Genomic DNA, 19,940 nt, shown 5'->3' on the forward strand with positions numbered 1-19,940 from the left:
ATGATTGAAAGTCCTTAAAAAAATCTCAAAAACCCTCGTCAGTCGATTATGTGCACTGCACATATTCAAAATAGAGTCACAATTTCTCCCTTTTTGTTCCGTACATATAAAGTGCTTATCCCATGGCAACGGATGTTAAAATTATGTACGGTTCCTCAGAAATACCCGTGTTTTCCGTATTGTTCAATAAAAAGCATTTTAATCCGATTGGTGGCCATTTTTACCGTATGCTTTTGTCTACGCGACCCTATCAGTTGGGAGGTGTATTGCACTCTGATACATTATAACTCTATGAGAAAATGACCACCAATCGGATTAAAATACTTTTTATTGAACAATACAGAAGATACAAGTACTTCTGGGAGTCCGTACATCATTGTAACATCCGTGAAATTGGGGTGAGCACTTTATATTTGAAATCTAAACGCTTATGTAGATGTCCGGACTAAAAAGGGAGAAAGTGCAAACACTATTTTGAAGATCATCCAAGTCTCGTATCAAGGCTAGTGCACTGCATGTATCCTTCCGTTGTCCCATCCCTTCAAGATGGTGCATGAAGAGATGCACACTGCTTCAAAGAAATCACATTACAGGAAGTAATAATAAAAAAATAAATAATGCAATTATATAATAATAAAAACAATCTCGGTAAGAAAGTTTGCAATAAACGGAGACACCTCTGTTGGGGGGGGTTTATGTACGGAGTCTGGCAACCCTGGCCTGGAAGCTCGCCACAGCACTGAAAACTTGTTGTTATATCGGGGGGGAAAATGGCGTCCAATGTTGAGGCCCCTGAGCCTTGGTACCTCGCCCTTCTAGGTTTCGCAGAGCATTTCCGAACGTCCAGTCCGCCCAAGATCCGACTGTGTGTCCACTGTCTGCAGGCCGTGTTCCAGTTCAAACCCCCGCAGAGGATCGAGGCCAGGACGCACCTCCAGCTGGGCTCGGTTCTCTACCATCACACCAAGAACAGTGAGCTGGCGAGGAGCCACCTGGAGAAAGCGGTGAGGGAGCCTCTCTGGGAAACAGCTAGCTCTGGTCCAGAGCGTTAGCGAGTTCTCGCTAACGCTCTGTTAGGAGCGGGTGCTATTCCCATGGACTGAAAATCCCACTACCGTACGAGGTCTCCAACTTTAGTAAAAAATAACGGAAAATAAAATGTGTCCGCCAGACGGAAATTATTTTATTTACTCACCTGCGCCCTCTACAGATCTGGTCAATGGTAATTTATATTGACCAGATCTGTAGAGGGCGCAGGTGAGTAATTAAAATAATTTCCGACTGGTGGACAGATTTTATTTTCTGCCCAAAACGTGTATTATACAGAGAAGGTGGGGTCCTTTGACGTTTCCCACCGCGGAGAATAGACTTTCAACAACACAAAACTACATTGGTTTTGATGAATAGGGAAATTGTTGTCTTCATTTTTTACTAAAGTTGGAGACCTCGCACGGTAGTGGAATTTTCAGTCCATGGGAATAGCACCCGCTCCTAACAGAGCGTTGGAGAGAACTCGCTAACGCTCTGGACCAGCGCTAGGAAACGGCGAGGATGGAGGGGGCTAACATAGGCCACAAACAAAAACAACAACATCAGTGATGGAACATTTTTTACACGACTGATCCTCTTTTTAAGGGAGAATCTCGATCAGTGTTGCCATGTCTGCTTATTATAAGCTACTTTGGTCTTGTTTTTCCTGTAAAGTTGCTTGTAAATATTGGTGGTTGCTGTTTTTTGGGCTTGTTTATAAAGTGTAGTTGCTTATTTGGGCTGCTTTCCTAAATGTTGTTTAAATGAGTGGTTCTTATACTTTTTCATGTCTATCTTCATGTCAAAGGACCCCCCAAATTAACTTGTACTTGGCCACAGATCTGAAAATATTTCGTGCCAGGGACCCCATACCAGATTTGTGTATTTAAAGGATCTACACCATGAATTTAAAACAAATATTTGATATTTAATATCATATGGTGTATGTCCCTCAAACCTTTTTCAAAAGGTTTGAGCCTAAATCATCACTCAGATATACTCATCCCAAGTCAATTGTCTCTGGCTTATACAGCACTTTCAGCTGCAATACCAAAACGTCCTCTTGGGCAGGGGGGGGCTACTGAGCAATTCTGTTAATAAAAAAATATATATTAAAAAAAATATATATATGGAAAAATTCTGCATAAAAAGAAGCATCTAAGAAAAATACAAAATCGAAAAAAAAACACTTTGAACATTTTTGAACAATTCCACCAAGTGTTTGAGGTGCCTGTTTCACCCACTTCCGGGGGGCGGAGCCAAAATCCGAGCCCGAAGTATTTGTTCGTAGACCCCCACTTAGGGGGGGTAGAAAAAGTTTCGGAGCGATTCGGGCACTTTTCATTTAACATTGGGTTTGCCATCAAAAATGTTTGTGACATCATAAACATTGCCATTCTGAGATCGCCTGTTCAGACACGCCCATTCTGGAAATCCATGAAATGAGAAGGAATGACTGAATTTAAAAAAAAAACATTTTTTTGGGTACAAGAGACACTGGGGACCCCAAAAAATACAAAAAAACAAGAAAAAAGTGATTTTCATGGTGTAGACCCTTTAAAATGTTTCAAAACAAATGTTTCTTGGCGTTGTGAGCTTGTAGATCGGATATTTTCAATTGGCTGATTCAAAGTGTTCATGTGGCTTCTTTTGGGCTTGTTTTCATAGACCTGGTTGCTTATTTCTGCCACAAAATCTGGCAACACTGATCTCGATGCAAAATACATTAGTCAGCTAGCTTTTTTTGTAGAGCTGTTTGCAAAACAATACTGTCTCTCACTTACAGTTCAACTAACACTGCCCTAATGGCTAAAGCAGTTGTAGAAAAAGTTGTGATGACAGAAGTAGAAAATGAATGCCTTTGTGTTTTGACAATGATATAATGCAACTAATGAATTGTCTGTCTTCTCTGTTTTGCAGTGGTTCATATCACAACAGCTCCCACAGTTTGAAGATGTCAAATTTGAGGCTGCCAGTATTCTATCAGAACTCTTTTGTCAACAGGTAAACCAGTCTGTAAATATTGCACACACACAGCTTCCCCTAACACTGTTGGTGACGTAAGGGGTTGTTCATTTTGACTTTTTATTGTGTTTCCTACACATACTGATTAGATTCATATTTAATGTTTGTTCATTTTCAGAATCTGGTGGATTCTGCAAAGCCTCTCCTGCGCAAGGCCATACAAATTTCTCAACAAACACCTTATTGGCACTGCAGGCTGCTGTTCCAGTTAGCGGTATGCAACTACAATTAATTTATGTGAAGAGATTCTGGGAGGTGAAACATAAGACATTTCCAGAGCGTAGGAGTGACAGGACTGACTGAGCATTAGTCCTTTCCTTGTGCTTTACTGTCTTCATGAAGCAATCAACAAATACCTTTATTTGTGTTTCACTTCCCAGAATTCTTGCAAATACTATGTTCTATTCTGGAGCCCTGATTTACTCATTTAGTTTTAGTGTACTTGCATGTATCCATGCAGTGCTTTAGTAACTAAAGAAAAGCACTGCACGGGTACAATCCACTCAAGTTTAGTGGACTTTAAATAAATCGATGTTCTTGACAACAAAGTCTCACTGTAAGTTTATTGAAAAATTATTGAATTGCAGGTTTTTTTGATTTGAAAGTTAAGACTCAAACGACCAAAGAGAAGATCCATCGTCATTATTTGAATTCAAATCCTCCATGTCTATTACAGCAACTTCATACACTGGAGAAAGACCTGGTATCAGCATGTGACCTGCTTGGGGTTGGAGCCGAGTATGCCAGAGTGGTGGGCTCAGAATACACCAGGTGATTGATTTGTATTATTGATTGTTGTTTTAGCCCTGCTAATGGCAGGGCTCTAAGGAGGCAATGTGAGATCTGTCTGTCCGCCAGTTCCACCACACGTTGGTCCCAAACAAGATGTCTCTAAAACTACCTGCTAGATTGCCATGGAATTTGTAGAGTGACTTCATGCTCTCCAGTGGATAAGCTCTACTGGTTTTGGTGACCTGGCCTTTCCTCTAGTTCCACAGGAAAAGTAGCCACACACTTTTAGCTCTGATGCAATAATGTATTAGGCCGTGTGCAACCCTTAGTAAAAACTTTTCACATGCACAGAATATATATAAAAAATCTAAGAAGCCAATTACTATGAAACTTACAGAAACACGACCTCTAGCATGGCAGTTAGACTCTTACTCTTGTTTTATGTTGTGATTATTAGTGCATGTCATTACAAAATGCTATATCACCATTCCACGTGTGAGACTGACGGATGGTCTGACTGACCAACATTGTTCATCATTACTAAAATGTTTAGGGGATCCAATTTTTACATCCTGTGACAAAAGTCGAATTATTTGTTTTATGGTATAAATTGATTCTAATAGTAGCCTGTTTTTTCCAATGTTTGACATATCACTTTGGAATAAATCAGTCACTGCTGACATTATACGTTGCTGTTGGGCTGCTTTCATTTTCAATGAGAAATGAAAATGAAAAATCACCATAAACATGTTTTGCAACGCTACATGTCAGTATTTAAAATTATTGCTCTCTTGACTGCTTTTCATTGCAGTATGAGCTTGTCAGCACTCTAAACTTGCACATTTTGTTAGAGTTAGGCCAGAGAAAAGATAGGAAAATTAGGTCCAGGTTGACATTTTAGCCACTGCTAAACGGTAAACACATGTTTCTGCAGCAATGCTGCAAGTTGTGTGCAATGGCTGTTATGGCAACTGACGTAGACAAACCGCAATGGGGTAAAATACAAATTATATCTTATTATTTTAAATCTGACTACTTCCTTCTTATTTTTTATTCTTGAATACTAGCTGTATCTCTGTACTCTTACCTGCATCTGTTTCATGCCTGCTGCAGTTCTGCTTTGACACCTGAATTTCCCTCATGGGATGATCAATAAATGTCTGCCTTTGCTGCATTCTTCAGATTTGAACATTTAGTGCCCACATTTGACAGAGATTGGGTAAAAAGGAAAACTTCCAATTATTTTAGCCAGGATTGCATGAATTTCTTTTAATTCTTGTGATCACAGAATTCTCGATGGATTGATACATTGTCTTAATTTTCACAAATACATCACAAGGACAAGGTATTAATGTAGAGGACGGTTGCTTACTCTTACTAAACTGCTCAAAAAAAGTTCGGAAACTTAACTTCGGTCAATAATATCCCCTCTTTAATAATACCAATTGGTAGCGTGTTTTATATCATTGTTATCGTTGATTAGTCACCTTTACAACAAGGTACAGCTTGTAAGGATCAGGCATTCGTGGAATGAGCAACACAGCTGAATGAGTGGGTAGCGCCTCCAAAAAATGTGCCAAAATCACCCAATATGCTTCTGTTGGTAATCGCTCTTGTTTTGAGCAACCTGCCAGCACACACCTGCTGAGAGGTGTGTGCCAGTAGTCACAGGTGTGTGACTGCCTCACAGGTGAGTGACTGGCACCTGAACATGGGTTCTGCACCTTTTGTTGAGTTGGAGTGTGTATGCTCCAAGCAGCAACACTGCCCCATGGAAAGATGCCACGTTTGTCCCTTCAGGATGAGGCCTGTGCAATAGGGCAAGTGAAGCTGGTGTTCCGTTATCCAGAGTGACAGCATTATTTGGTGTCAGCCCTGGTACCATTTGCAAACTTAGGACCAAGTTCTGTGAGACTGGTGAAGTCAACAAGGAAGACAACAATCCAAGACCCCTTGCTTCACTGAGGAACCATAGATTTAGAATCAGAATCAGTTTTATTGTCACATCACAGGTTTACAAGGTAAAAAAGTGGGTGAAATTCGTTTTTGTACATCGTTCCCATCGTTTGTACATCGTTCCCATTTACAGGCCAGATTTGCACAACGGAACCGAAGACGGATCTCAAAGTTGCAGGGCCCATGCTCAGGGGCCAGTCACACCTGTGACTGGCACACACCTGCCTGCAAACGGTACCAGGGCTGACATCAAATAATGCGTAATCTGCGTAACGGAACACCAGCTTCACTTGCCCTATTGCACGGGCCTTATCCTGAAGGGACAAACGTGGCATCTTTCCATGGGGGCAGTGTTGCTGCTTGGAGCATACACACTCCAACTCAACAAAGGTGCAGAACCCATGTTCAGGTGCCAGTCACTCACCTGTGAGGCAGTCACACACCTGTGACTACTGGCACACACCTCTCAGCAGGTGTGTGCTGGCAGGTTGCTCAAAACAAGAGCGATTACCAACAGAAGCATATTGGGTGATTTTGGCAAATCTTTTGGAGGCGCTACCCGCACGTTTAGCTGTGTTGCTCATTCCACGAATGCCCGATCCTTACAAGCTGTACCTCCTTGTAAAGGTGACTAATCAACGATAAAAATGATATAAAACACAATACCAATTGGTATTATTAAAGGGGAGATATAATTGACCGAAGTTAAGTTTCCAAACTTTTTTTGAGCAGTTTATTTGTTTTACATGGATAAAGTTCCTAATGTCTCTTCTGCTTCAACAGGGCATTGTTTCTCCTCAGTAAAGGAATGGTGAGTAACCTATAAAGTTTTTGGGGCAGTGAAGTAGTGTTGAGCATGCTTTGTTAGGCCAATCAATGTTTTATTGTTAACAGTGAATGCCCATGGATAGCGCATTACATGTGTGCAATACAATGGAAATACAAACATTTCCACCTCTCACAGTACATTAGAATAATAACTAACTAAACACTTTAATAAGTAATAATGATAGTGCGTGCTATGTTCTTGTTTTCAGCTGCTGTTGATGGAGAGGAAGCTAGGTGAAGTGCACCCTCTGCTCACATTGTGTGGAACCATTGTGGACACCTGGCAGGGAAGCTCAATCCAGAAGGAGTCCCTCAGGGTCTTCTTCCTGGTCCTACAGGTCTCACACTACCTGGATGCTGGACAGGTAATGAATTGTTTCATTACAACGTGTCCTGTTAAGGACAGGGAATTAAGGACGAATTGACAATTTAAACAGCTTATAGCGACATTTTTACAAGGACATTAGACCTGAAATGTAATGCAACAGGACATGAAAATAGAGGTTTGTTATTTTGTAGTATATACAGTATATTTCTATACTGTATAACAAACAAACACACGCGCACATGCACACACACAGTATCGTGTATGTTTGTTTACATTCCGTATTTGAACATTATGGCCTATAGTATTAATGTCCCTGCAGGAGGAAGTGTGTTATGATCATTTCCTGTCATCTGTGTGTGTGTTCTCAGGTGAAGAGTGTGAAGCCATGTCTGAAGCAGTTGCAGCAGTGCATTCAGACCATCTCTACACTCCACGATGATGAGATCCTGCCCAGCAACCCAGCAGACCTCTTCCACTGGCTCCCTAAGGAGCACATGTGTGTCCTCGTATACCTGGTAATCAGAACTTCCTATTCATGTGTGTCCTTGTATGCCTGCCCGGTAATCCCATTTTCCTATTCATGTGTGCCCTTGTATACCTGATAATCCCTATTTACTATTCTGTACTGCTTGTGTGCACAGAATGAATGGATTTTGTGTCTTTACTTACTGCTTCACAAGGAGGTGGATTATTAGTTTGGAGAAGAAACCCTTTATTATGCTTAGTCATACGATGGTGTCAACTAAGCTCACAACATGACGCATTGCGTCGCGTGGGCTTGTGAGCTTGTAGATCTGCTATTTTCCGTATTAGTTTGGAGAAGAAACCCTGTATTATGCTTAGTCATACGATGGTGTCAACTAAGCTCACAACATGACGCATTGCGTCGCGTGGGCTTGTGAGCTTGTAGATCTGCTATTTTCCGCATGCAACACCATCATATGACGGTGTATAAATTAGGCAGTACTCTGCCATATGGCTGTCATTACTAAATGTATTTTACTATTCTACAGGTGACGGTCATGCACTCAATGCAAGCTGGCTATTTGGAGAAGGCACAGAAGTACACAGACAAGGCCCTCATGCAGCTTGAGAAACTAAAAAGTGAGTTGCATTGAATTTGTTTCTGTCATTATCTCCTTATCCAAAACAAATCATTTAAGAGGCTTGAACATTGGAGCTGTTGATTTAGAGCTTAAATGATATCCATTTGACACCCTTCATCATAAGCTTTGATCACAACATTCCTGCTGTTCTAGTGTTGGACTGCAGCCCCATCCTATCGACCTTCCAAGTCATTCTACTGGAGCACATCATCATGTGTCGACTAGTCACCGGTCACAAGGCTACAGCATTACAAGAGGTATTACGACTATCCATCTTCATTTTGGGAAGATTATTTGTTTTCCCTTTTTGGTTGATTATGTAGCCATCTGTGAACGGCCATATTTCAGTGTGTGAAGCCTGTACACAGTAAAATGTGTTAATTCATTTAACCCAGAAGAGTTAACCAAATGGACCTGTACGTACTGAGAATTTGTACGACTTCAACCAAACCGCTTTTCTTCCATCATGTTACAAAGAATAAAAATGCAGGAACAGCACATGAAAACATTGCTGACCTTTTGTCCCCTTCATCTCTAGATCTCCCAAGTGTGTCAGTTGTGCCAGCAGTCTCCCCGTTTATTCACCAACCATGCTTCCCAGCTTCACACGCTGCTAGTGAGTACTTTGAACCTACCACTAGCACAGATGACACAGCATATCCACGTCCATGTGTGCAGTTGCATGCATTTGACAGGATGTTGTTTATACACACCATAAGGCTGAAAAAACAGCAGTGTCTCTGTACACATGAATGGGGCATCTACAGTATGAATCCAAATAACTAAAGTACTAAAAAGATCATCAACATAAGCGACATGTCTTATCTTCCTCTCCGTCCAATTTCTAGGGTCTGTATTGTATCTCGGTAAACTGTATGGACAACGCAGAGGCACAGTTTACCACAGCTTTACGGGTGAGTGTCTTGTTGGGTCTGTTCAACTGACCGGGATTTCCAAGTTTATTTCATACAGTAGGACATTTTTGATGAGGGATTATTTTTGTATGTGTGTCTGTTCATACATTGATATTTGTGTTCCAGCTCACGACACACCAAGAACTTTGGACGTTTATTGTTACCAACTTGGCGAGTGTCTATATCAGAGAAGGAACCCGACATCAGGAGGTTAGTCTGCTAATACTGACTCACAGCTACAAAGTAAAACAATGAAGAAGTAGTGTAATATGAATGGACCATATAGTAAATGCACTTAAATGCAATTTTCTTTCAGTTACATTTTATTTTATGTAAAACCATATCTAAGAAATGACTTGCAGATTACCACAGAAGACTGATGAAAATGTAAAATAAGATCAAAATACATTTAAATTGGTTGGTTATGTATACTTTACATAACTTCTGACAATGTTTTCAAAGCACATTATCTTTTTCTTTTTAGATTTTGAATGTTTTTCTTACCTTCCAGGAAGCCATTGGTTTCCATTCATTTCAGTACAGTATGAAAATCAACTTGCAGAGGCTTGAAACTTGCTTGATATAGGTAATAAAGAGTGAACTCTGTGTCACCTTCATTTTTAGTTAATTACATTATCAAGGCACTGATTCATTTTTAAAGTCTAGGCATGGCAAGTTTATTTGTATAGCACATTTAATCAAAAGCAAGTCAGAAGTATTTTGGCCTTAAACCAATGAGTGGTCAAAGACCTTTTCTGTTATGTCGACAAAACATTCAGTTTTCGTCAGCAGCAAAAAGGTATCATGGAATTATTTCAGATATCTGTGTCTTCTCAGTAGCTGTCACTGTAAACTCACACAGTAGATTCACAGACCTCACAGTTGCGCAGCGCCACAGCAAGCCAGTCGTTGTATAGCACGTCAAAACTCTTCTTAAAACATTTAGGATTACAACCTGGAGAATTGTTGAATATCGTAGCCATTTTGGACATGCATTGTAGAACTTAATTAATCACATGTCAAGTTGGCTTGTAACCTGACAGCATTACCGGTCCCGCCACCATTAATTTTCACCTGCACTTGGTGGGTTGACGTGGCTCCTGTGGTTTGCCAGCATGTGTGAGGCCAAGGGTGTGTGTGTATAGGGAATGGGATGGTGGTGAGTGAGTGTGTGTGTGTGGGTGAAAGGGCATATGGGTGTTTTCAATTCTGGCATTTACCCACAAAGAAATGGCGTTAACAGTAAAACTGATGCCGTTGCAATATTCTATGAATCTAACTTAAGGTGCAAATTTTCCCCCTATTTGTTCTCCAGCTCTACAGTCTTCTAGAAAGAATAAACCCAGACCAAAACTTCCCAGTCAGGTAAAATTAATAAGAGCATATCAAGTACATTTTATTTATCAGTGTGTCATTTTCTTCCTTTATTTCTGACATACTTTCAACACGATACACTCAGATCTCTGCAGGCAGGTACTTAAGACTAGCATACATAATGCAGTAGCACAATCTTCTGTCCACGGCAACAGTATGCGTTAAACATTTTAACTCGCGACGCCTAAGAGGCACCCTGGTGGCACAACCAGTTAATGTGCATAGCACATTTTCTTGCTTTCCTGGTTTCTAGTCTGAGTGCCCTAACTTGAAGCTGAAGCTTGCAGTCTTTATAGACAGATGACTGAGATCTTGCGAGATCTGCTTCTTAGTAAGGTTACAGAGGCCCAGGGCCTCGCGATGACAAGTGAGGTAGATTATTTTCTATTTATTTTTTATTCAAAACCTTATTTTCTTTACTGTCAAATCTTGGTTTATTTTTTTATATTTGACTATTATGTTCGAATTTGGAATATTTGTTGACAGCCTATCATGCATGCTTTGTTAAAAACATTAAGAAATGTACAATGCAAGTTGAACCTGTCTTGTGTTTTCCATCCAAGCTCCCACTGTCTCCGTGCTGCAGCCTTCTATGTCAGAGGACTCCTGTCATTCTTCCAAGGACGCTACAATGAGGCCAAGTATGGACTCACCAGTCACCACATCCTATATTATTGTTCCTCTCACGCAAACCAAAGATATAACTCGAAATTTGTTCACATTAAATCCTCCTTCATTTAAAACGGCAATCAATAAATAGTTACTGTAGCCAACATGCTGAATGCACCCAATGTTCTTGGATTTTTCTGCATCGCATCGTGCTTATGTTGCAGACGATTCCTGAGAGAAACACTGAAGATGTCTAATGCAGAGGACCTAAACAGACTGACTGCCTGTTCTCTGGTTCTGTTGGGTCATATCTTCTACGTTCTGGGGAACCACAGAGTAAGACTATATACACATCATTGTACACTGATTTTACATGAATTGGCTCGGCTATAAACTTCAGGTGACCTCTGGCACAAATTGATAAAATGTCAAACAATTATAGAACAGTTCTGTTATTGACTTCAATTAACCCTTTCAACTAAATTATCTGTTAAGATAAATACTGTATCTCTTTGCGATCAATCATACTGTTCTTTTTACCTCTCGATTTGCAACACACAGCAGATCTATTGCATCTGTGATGTTCCCTACCAAGTTTTCCCCCTGATAAGATATGTTTTCTTCTATCCAGGAAAGCAACAACATGGTTGTTCCAGCTATGCAGCTGGCCAGTAAAATACCCGACATGTCCGTCCAGCTGTGGTCCTCAGCACTGCTTAAAGGTGGACTATTAACCCATTATTTTCTTACAGACTTCTAATTGACTCATTTTGTATATCTTTCTCAGTTGTGTAACACTGGCTTGTCTCTGTCAATATCCTAATTACCAGCACTTATGGAAATGTTGTTCAGATTATACTTGCGTTTCTTTGCCACAAATTCCTGTTTTCCACCACTGAATCTAGCAAGAGAAATTGGCTTTAGATAAGGACAGATTTTAACCATGTTTTGTCTGCACAGATTTAAATAAAGCCCTGGGGAACAACATGGATGCTCATGAAGCAGCTCAGATGCACCAGAACTTTTCTCAGCAGCTGCTGCAAGACCACATCGCTGCCTGTAGCCTCCCAGAGCACAACCTTATCAGTGTATGTACAAGACTTGCTTCCTTTCCATTTGAATAGTTATTGCTTACCTTTTCCTTTCTTTTTTTTTCACTCAATAGTCTGACTGGATGGCTGAATTTCTTAATGAGTATATTTCTCTTGTGTTACAGTGGACGGACGGCCCTCCTCCTGTCCAGTTCCAAGCCCAGAATGGCCCTACCACCAGTCTTGCCAGCCTGCTATGAGGGGATACTTCTGCCTCATGCATGACCCTAGCTGGTACCTTAACACCACACAGATGGATGCCTAATAACCTGCTATCTGGACCTGATATCTGAAAGGATTCAATCAAAGGATCTTAACATAGTTCAGGCGTACACTTTATATACAGGCTTCTCAAAATGGCTTTCTGATCATTTCAGAATTATTCTAAAAGAATTGTCACTACTGTTCTGTACCTATTCCCTCGTCTCGGTTGTCCATTAATGCTTATTTTGTGAAGGGGCAGGGGCAGACAGTCGATTGGAATGGCGAGGGACATGCAACACATTCAAGGGCTCCTTTGCGTCAGATCTTGAGAATTGTGTTGGACTGGGTTTCTTTCCTTTCATTGGAAAATAAATGGTGTAGTTAGATGGACAGTAGAAGAAATTGTAGCCGTCATATAATTAATTTATTCATGTTGATATTTTTTTAACTGATGGTAAATATTTTACATGTTGGCTTTTCTTTGTATGAATGCAGTTTTTTCTTCATGCATGGATGTTACTGATGTTGACTGCCCTATACAATTTTTGATAACCCAATTTGCTATAGAATTTCACCCTTACTAAATAATTACTTGCACATGGTCAGCATGAATTCGATATGTTGGAAATATGATGACTTTATTTTCACACAAATACTGGTACATTACGTGCAGTTCTTTAAGGAACCAGACGATGTCTCTGTTGAGTCATCTATTACTATGAACTATATTTATATTCTTTATATCATGGCCACTGTGAGAGAGCCAATGTGCCCCTTAAATACACATCAACTCATGTATAATTATTTTTAGAGTTCTACAATATATTAATTCCTATCAACACATTCAGTTTTACAGATATTCACACTTGAGCTTTGGAGCTTACAGTAATCTTCAGATATACAAAAGTGGATTTTATTTTGTAAAACTTTGTCTTAACTTGTTAAATGTCTTTCTTTACATGTATAGATTTGCGACTTGCTAAACCTTTATTGTACAGTGACATTTTATAAAGTCAGTTTAGTAAAGTGTGAAAGGTATTTTTAGCTATCCTATGTAGAACTCAAACTCAGTGATTGATATTTAAGGCACACTGTAAGTGTAAAGACACAGTTTAAGCTTGAATACTGGCATATTCTATCCAGTTACTATGTTTTTATCACTTACATTGTTTTCAACAATTTTCCAATATATATATTTTTTAATTACACATTGGTGTGTGAACCTTCTGTTAATATGCTGTTATTTTGTTATTTGCCTCATTTCAATAAAAAAAATGAAATATGGATTACCATGTGATGACTAAAGTATTTTTCATACTAGACAGATTATACTAATCAGAAAACAGTGATGTACACATCTCTGAGCACGAACACATTCATTTGTAAACGAGCATGTTTACTGAAGTAGGGAAATATTAGTATGGTAAATAACTGACTGATTTGATTGTGAATAAATATATTGCATGGCACTATTTGTGCCTGTAGTACAAAATATAAAAATAACACAACATCAAGTAAATCAAAGTGGGTATGTGCACAACTAAAAGTTAGTGTCTTACCGGGTGCGCAGTCTAGGAAGATTCTTTTACCGGCAGGATTTGCAATCAGATTATTTTATTCAGTAGTATCTGAATAGGCTAACAAAGGCAGCAATGACAACAGGAAAAGCTTTTAGGCTTTGTTCTGAAATGCATATGTTGGGGGTGTTTACTGCCCATGCCTATTAAATAAAAGTACATGAAGGACATTTCCATGAGAGCTTGCAATGTCTTTGACCACACCATACTCCATACTCTTAATTATAAATTGGTAGAGAATATATTGCAAGAAAAAGTGACTCACAACATCAATCTCGATCAATGACCTCTCAAGGTGTACAGCAAGGTGAACTGTAAAGATCTATTGCTACAATGTTGCTGTGTCTAGTTTGGTTAGCGAATAATTTTATTCTGATACAAGAAAAAGTAGCTGTAGTATCAAATATTTAGTTTCATTGGCAAAGTCAAATGTAATGGTATTGCATAATGCATACAATCTGTATTCACTTCCCACTACCTGACCAGACTGTGTTAATGCATTATGTGAGCATTCTTGACCTGGTAACCTGGTAGATAACTTAAAGCAAAATGCCCATATTTACTTTACCTGGGTTCTTAGATTAGTTCATTAGCCTATTTAGATGTACTCTTTGAAAATGTTAAACAATAAAAAGGCCAAAACAATACATATAAGGATTGTTGTGGAAATCCATATTTTCAAAATGTTAAACTTCTCAATTGTTTTGATTTGACCAATACATGATCTGACAAAGGTAACAAAGGTACATTATTTGGAGGAGGTATAGGTGCAGTGGTTGGAACAAAGTAAAATCTGTGTTCATTTAACTCTGAGATTGTACAAATGGACCTGGGTCCATGGTCCACAAGGTGGCATTGGGGTTACTGGGATGTCCTGTCATGGAATTGGGGCCTTTTTTATTGTATTACCGTATTAGTCCTGCGGGGGAAGTTCAGTTTTCAGCTTCACCCAGCCATAGGCAGATTTTGCGACAAAGGGCCCCTGGACACAGACTTGTAAAAGGCCCCCCAGCAGGTACAATGACTTGCAGTCAACACCACAATAACTATTTTCAACTGCAAGGGGATCTACGACGCACATGCACGTGCATAGGCTACACTGAATGCCAACACCATATTAACACACCTGGCTGCATCTGAACAGGATGTTACAGCTTCCAATGCTGTTTTGCACTTGTTTTTTGCATGCCCCTCTAAAGTCCTATAGACAAACTGGCAGGATAAATATGGACTAAAAAGGTATTATGATGGTTTGTGTATTTTGTGTATTTATTCGGATCCCCATTAGCTGTGCCCTAAAGAACCGCTAGTCTTGCTGGGGTCCACATATAAAAACATTACATACATTTAAAACATAAATTTAAAAGACAAAACATAAAGAAAAAAATACATTAAACTTTAGAACACATATAAGACATGCATTAAAAACAATCTAGAACATCCTACAAAAAATATTTTCCCAGGTTTACTAGCTTTTTGAATAGTGATTTCTGTGTCACTTCGGTCATTAACAGTGGTAAAGAGTTCCATGTTTCCATTTCTCTGTATTCTACTGTGCGCTTTAAATAATTTGTGTTCGCCTTGGGAAGTGAAAACCGGCCTTGTGTTGCCTGTCTGGTGGCATATGTATGTGACTCTAAATTGTGTTTCAGCTGACTGTGCCGAAATTATGGGGTTTTGGATTGTAAAACCTTCCATGTTGAGAGTAGCAGTGCAGCAGTCATTTTGTCTTGAACCTTTAGCCATTCTAAATGGAAGTGCATGGTTTCTTTCTTGTGATGTCAATGTCAATGTTTAGGGTATTCCTTCAGTTTTTCAGTAGGACTTTTGGGGCTCTGTGATTGACATGAATGACTAACCCTGTTGAAAAAAAAAAAGCAAAGCTAATAACAGCGACAATTCGGCCCTGAGTTCTTGGGCCACTGGGCCTGGGCCCGGTAGGCCCATGCGGTAATCCACCCCTGCACCCAGCTGATGGCTGCTCAGATGGTTATGATGAGTGCTCAGGGGGGAGCAGTTAGGAGTTAGTTTCTTGCACTTAAGAACCACTTAACCAGCTCAGTGGCCTTGTGAATAGTATCCATCCTGATGATTTGTTTTTCCATGTGGCACTCTGAGATTCCTTGTGAATGAAAAGTGCTTTACAAATAAAATGTATTATTATTATTATTACCTGATCCGAAGGAAGCCCGGAGCCATCTTCTGGAGCCAGGCCCAGAAGAAGGGCTCATCAGCTCGTCAGAAAGCGCCACAGCCTGAAGAAGTAACGTGGCCACTTCTCTGTCTTGTGGATCCACCACTCACTGGAAGGGGGTCGGGTATTCTGCTTCTCTATGTGAAAAAATGAAGCCTCCAGGGGCCAATGAATATTGTATAATAAAGAGACTACAATACCCAGAATCCCTTTGTATGCTGCTTAGCTGTTTCCAATGTTCATTTGATAGCTGCATAGGTTCTTCTCAGTTTGGGGGTAGCGTCTCTGTCTGTAGGTCACAAGGTCCCCGGTTCGAGCCTTACCATATGCAGGCTTCATTTAAATTGCCACACACAAAACATGACGTATCAATTAATGCATGCATACTTTTTAAAGATAACATGAAATGCTACTTTGAGGGTATTTATTTAATTATAAGGAACACAATACAGAGATACAATATCCACAATACCTTAGCACTCTGCTCAGCTGTTTAGAATGCTCATTTGTTAAATGTACAGGCTCCTTTCTCTCATGTTCAATCCATTCTGTTTCTATGGCTTGTTGCATAATTCCATTTTCACATTTCCTGTTGCATTCCTTGGCCCCCGTATCGCTACTTGCAGCTATATTTATTATTAATTTTTTTCACATATAGCCTATGGGCATATCTGGGGTCCGGAGGTGCCACATGCGCAAATCGGTGTTGTTAGGCAACGGTTTCTGTTGTGTCTGACATAAAAGGGGCACACGCCTCGACAATGGCCTGCGTTGTTAGGCAACGGTTTGTGTCTTCTGACAAAAGTGCATGTTGTTCACCGACCATCAGGGGCCCATATATGGAGAACTATGATGTCATCATTTGAAGTAAACGTACGGATGTCATAGTCTGGCCTGGACTCCATATTTGGGCATGGCTAACACGGAACTCCATAGCCTATATGGGCATAAAAGGGACAGTGTGCGCCTTTTATGAAACCATTGCCTAACAACACAGATTTGCGCATCTTTCACATGCTTAGAAGGTGCATCAGTGAACTGACCGCGGATGTCACAAATATAACTTATATATAATATATAAGTTATATTTGTGACATCCGCGGTCAGTTCACTGATGCACCTTCTAAGCATGTGAAAGATGCGCAAATCTGTGTTGTTAGGCAATGGTTTCTGTTTGTGTCTGACATCAGTGCATGTTGTCCACCGGCCGGCCCACCCACCCATTAGGTGATTTTAGGACTGAGGAAAAGCATTTTCTGTTTCTGCTTTGGACCACTTGGAAACCATTGGCTGTAAACCATATCAAGTATTTTAGTAATATAATGATTATGTTTTCATGCCTTATCTCCTTGCCTTCGCTTTTCTATTTCTATGGTGGAAACTGGAAAAGTGGGAAACAGAGTGAGCCGCCTCTAAAAATTCCTAGTTCAAAGAACGCAACATTCGCCACCGAGCCTGTTGTACCGGAAACTTCCCAGTTGTGATGTGGATTGAACGCAGCATGACGCCGCATGTGTGTTAGTGGCTCATTATCTGGCAACCGAAGTGGCAGCGGACAGACAGAGAGGGGATCCCCGGGATTTTTACACCGAATTACGGGTGTAGCTAGCAAAATAATACATCAAAACAATTGGAAAAAAAACTCGGGGGAACCCTGGTCAAGCTGCGCCTACACGCTGTAAGTTAACACATCCAATAACGCCTTTGAAAACCAATGTTTATCTTTGGGATATTTTGATTTAATTAAAGACACGACGACGGGAAGTTTCCCCCCTGTCGATGTTAGCGCTGCTACAAGATGCTAGCACAGCGTAGCTAATGGCTAACATTAAAGGCTAATCCATGTACTTTAATGATCGGGCGACCCTTTTTCGCTCGACAACAATGACGTATTTTCAACTTTAAAAAAAAAAGTTTGTACGTGAGAGTCGCGTCGACACTCAACTTTAGTTGGAAATATTCATTTTTTTAAATTATCGAATGACACTTGTTATTGAAGGGGTCGCGCAACGAAGTAACGTTAGAAATGAAGCTTCACTCAGTTGTGGTTTGTGTTTCGGATAAACCGCCTCAAAAAGTACTGCAGAAATGCTATAACTCCAAACTTTTGCTCACGTAACTTGGCAGAGGGGATGCTTCAAAACACTTAAGATGGAAATGTACTTTTGGTTGAGCTGCTTTTAGATATATGAACCGATGCCAAAACAATCGGCTTGTTGTATTAATTATAGTATTATAGTAAAGTCCTGATGATGTGTGTGAATCCTAACAGACATTCTATCGGCGAGATGAGTGTCCCAAGGAGTTAACGTTAGCTCGCTAACGTCGTTAACGTTAGCAGTGGTGTAAAGTAACTAAGTACATTTACTCAAGTACTGTACTTAAGTACAATTTTGAGGTATTTTGTTTACTTTACTGGAGTATTTCCAATTTTCAGTACTTTTACTTCTACTCCACTACATCTCAGAGGCAAATATTGTACTTTTACTCCACTACATTTATTTGAAAACTTAAGTTACTAGTTACTTTGTAGATTTAGATTATGATCACAAAACATACATTAACTACTTCAGCCCTATATACACTTCAGCCATTTGAAAATAGCCGATCTACAAGATCGCGACTCATTGTGAGCTTGTAGATCGGCTATTTTCAAAAGATTTTTAATACATTTTATACATTTGACAACTTGTGAAATGGGACATTCTGCGTAAAGAATATATACTTTTGGTACTTTAAGTGTATTTTGATGCCAATACCTTTGTACTTTCACTCAAGTACATTTTGAATACCGGACTTTTATTGTAACAGAGTATTTCTACATTGCAGTATCGTTACTTTTACTTAAGTAAAAACACTTGAGTACTTTTTCCACCACTGAACGTTAGCCGGCTAACTGAGCTAGCTCGCTCTAGCCAGCGACTCATCGATATATATGGCATCGGTTTAATTGTCTGCTGTACTTGTGTATCGCAATTTGGTCTCTTATGATGATCCCAACTTGGCTGAATGTTGTTTGTTGTCATGCGGCGTAGATGCATGTGTACATGCTTTTTGTCATGATCTTTGTGCTGTTAACCCACTGTCAGCAGTCAGTGCTGATTTACCTAGCGTTGTTAGCTCCAGGCTTTTAGTAGACTAGACAGGTTGTTGATGGCAAGCCAAGTTAGCTTGAGATAGCTTGTTGTTTATGGGTTAGTTCAAAGAAGTGTTACTCATGACGAAGTTGCACCACAGAAGTTCATGGATTTTGTAATCCACCCTAGGTGCAGGGTTATTGCAAACACGAGTATTTCTCGTTGACTATAGAAGATGCTCTGCGACTTGGCGAGAGACCCTGATCTCAGAAATTGGTCAGATTAGCTCAACCATGAAAAGCCTTTTTAATGGAGGCGTAATGGTGGACGACGGCTATGTTCCCAGTGGTGTGTAAATGAGCGAGTGAGGACTTTGCACCGTGCATATCCCAGACGGGGCCAGCGGTTATCATCCACCCACAGACATTGGGCTGTTAAGCGTCCACCCGGTTTAAATGATCCAAAAATACTAAATCATTGTAGGTAGTGATACCAATTACACTATTGTAACTAATACTCAACTATTGAAACATAACTAAATATATTTGTATATAAGCAGTAGTTTTAGAAATATCTTTGGGATCAATAATCTTATCTATAATCATCACTCAATTTCTTAATTAATCTAGGCCTTTCAGTAATATTACAATAGCCACTGTCTTATTGTAGAGCTAATATACTATAATAGAACAACCCACAGAACATTCAGGTGTATTTTGGCCCTAACCACAGTGTTCCATCTTATCTGCCAAGAAACTACCCTACATTGAGCCCAAGCAGGTAGTGTACACCCTATGCGGGTGACAGGGGACACATGTCGCTTTGCATAATTTCATGATGGGCATTGGAGCTGCATAAGGATTGTGAAAACCCCTCCTGAGAGACAGCGATGTGAC

General features: G+C 40.0%; 2 protein-coding genes across 2 annotated transcripts in view; both read left to right on the top strand.

Moving 5' to 3' along the window:
- Positions 1–735: 735 nt before the first annotated feature.
- On the top strand, positions 736–13,482 carry LOC308087443 (MAU2 chromatid cohesion factor homolog). Its single transcript, XM_080431301.1, has 18 exons — positions 736–1,004; positions 2,950–3,033; positions 3,173–3,268; positions 3,731–3,825; positions 6,526–6,553; positions 6,780–6,935; positions 7,267–7,413; positions 7,912–8,002; positions 8,158–8,261; positions 8,543–8,620; positions 8,853–8,918; positions 9,045–9,128; positions 10,234–10,283; positions 10,856–10,933; positions 11,126–11,237; positions 11,533–11,623; positions 11,862–11,989; positions 12,118–13,482. The coding sequence occupies exons 1-18, from the start codon at positions 771–773 to the stop codon at positions 12,190–12,192; spliced, it is 1,797 nt and encodes a 598-aa protein (XP_080287427.1). The 5' UTR covers positions 736–770; the 3' UTR covers positions 12,193–13,482.
- Positions 13,483–17,458: 3,976 nt separating this feature from the next.
- gatad2ab (GATA zinc finger domain containing 2Ab) overlaps positions 17,459–19,940 on the top strand; it is a 39,590-nt gene continuing 37,108 nt past the window's right edge. Inside the window, exon 1 of the mRNA XM_080429810.1 lies at positions 17,459–17,645. Coding sequence (XP_080285936.1) covers positions 17,479–17,645 — 167 coding nt within the window. The 5' untranslated portion in view covers positions 17,459–17,478. The remainder of the gene's footprint in view (positions 17,646–19,940) is intronic.

The sequence above is a fragment of the Gymnoscopelus braueri genome, assembly GCF_963280865.1.
Source record: "Gymnoscopelus braueri genome assembly, chromosome: 6".
Lineage (NCBI taxonomy): Eukaryota > Metazoa > Chordata > Actinopteri > Myctophiformes > Myctophidae > Gymnoscopelus > Gymnoscopelus braueri.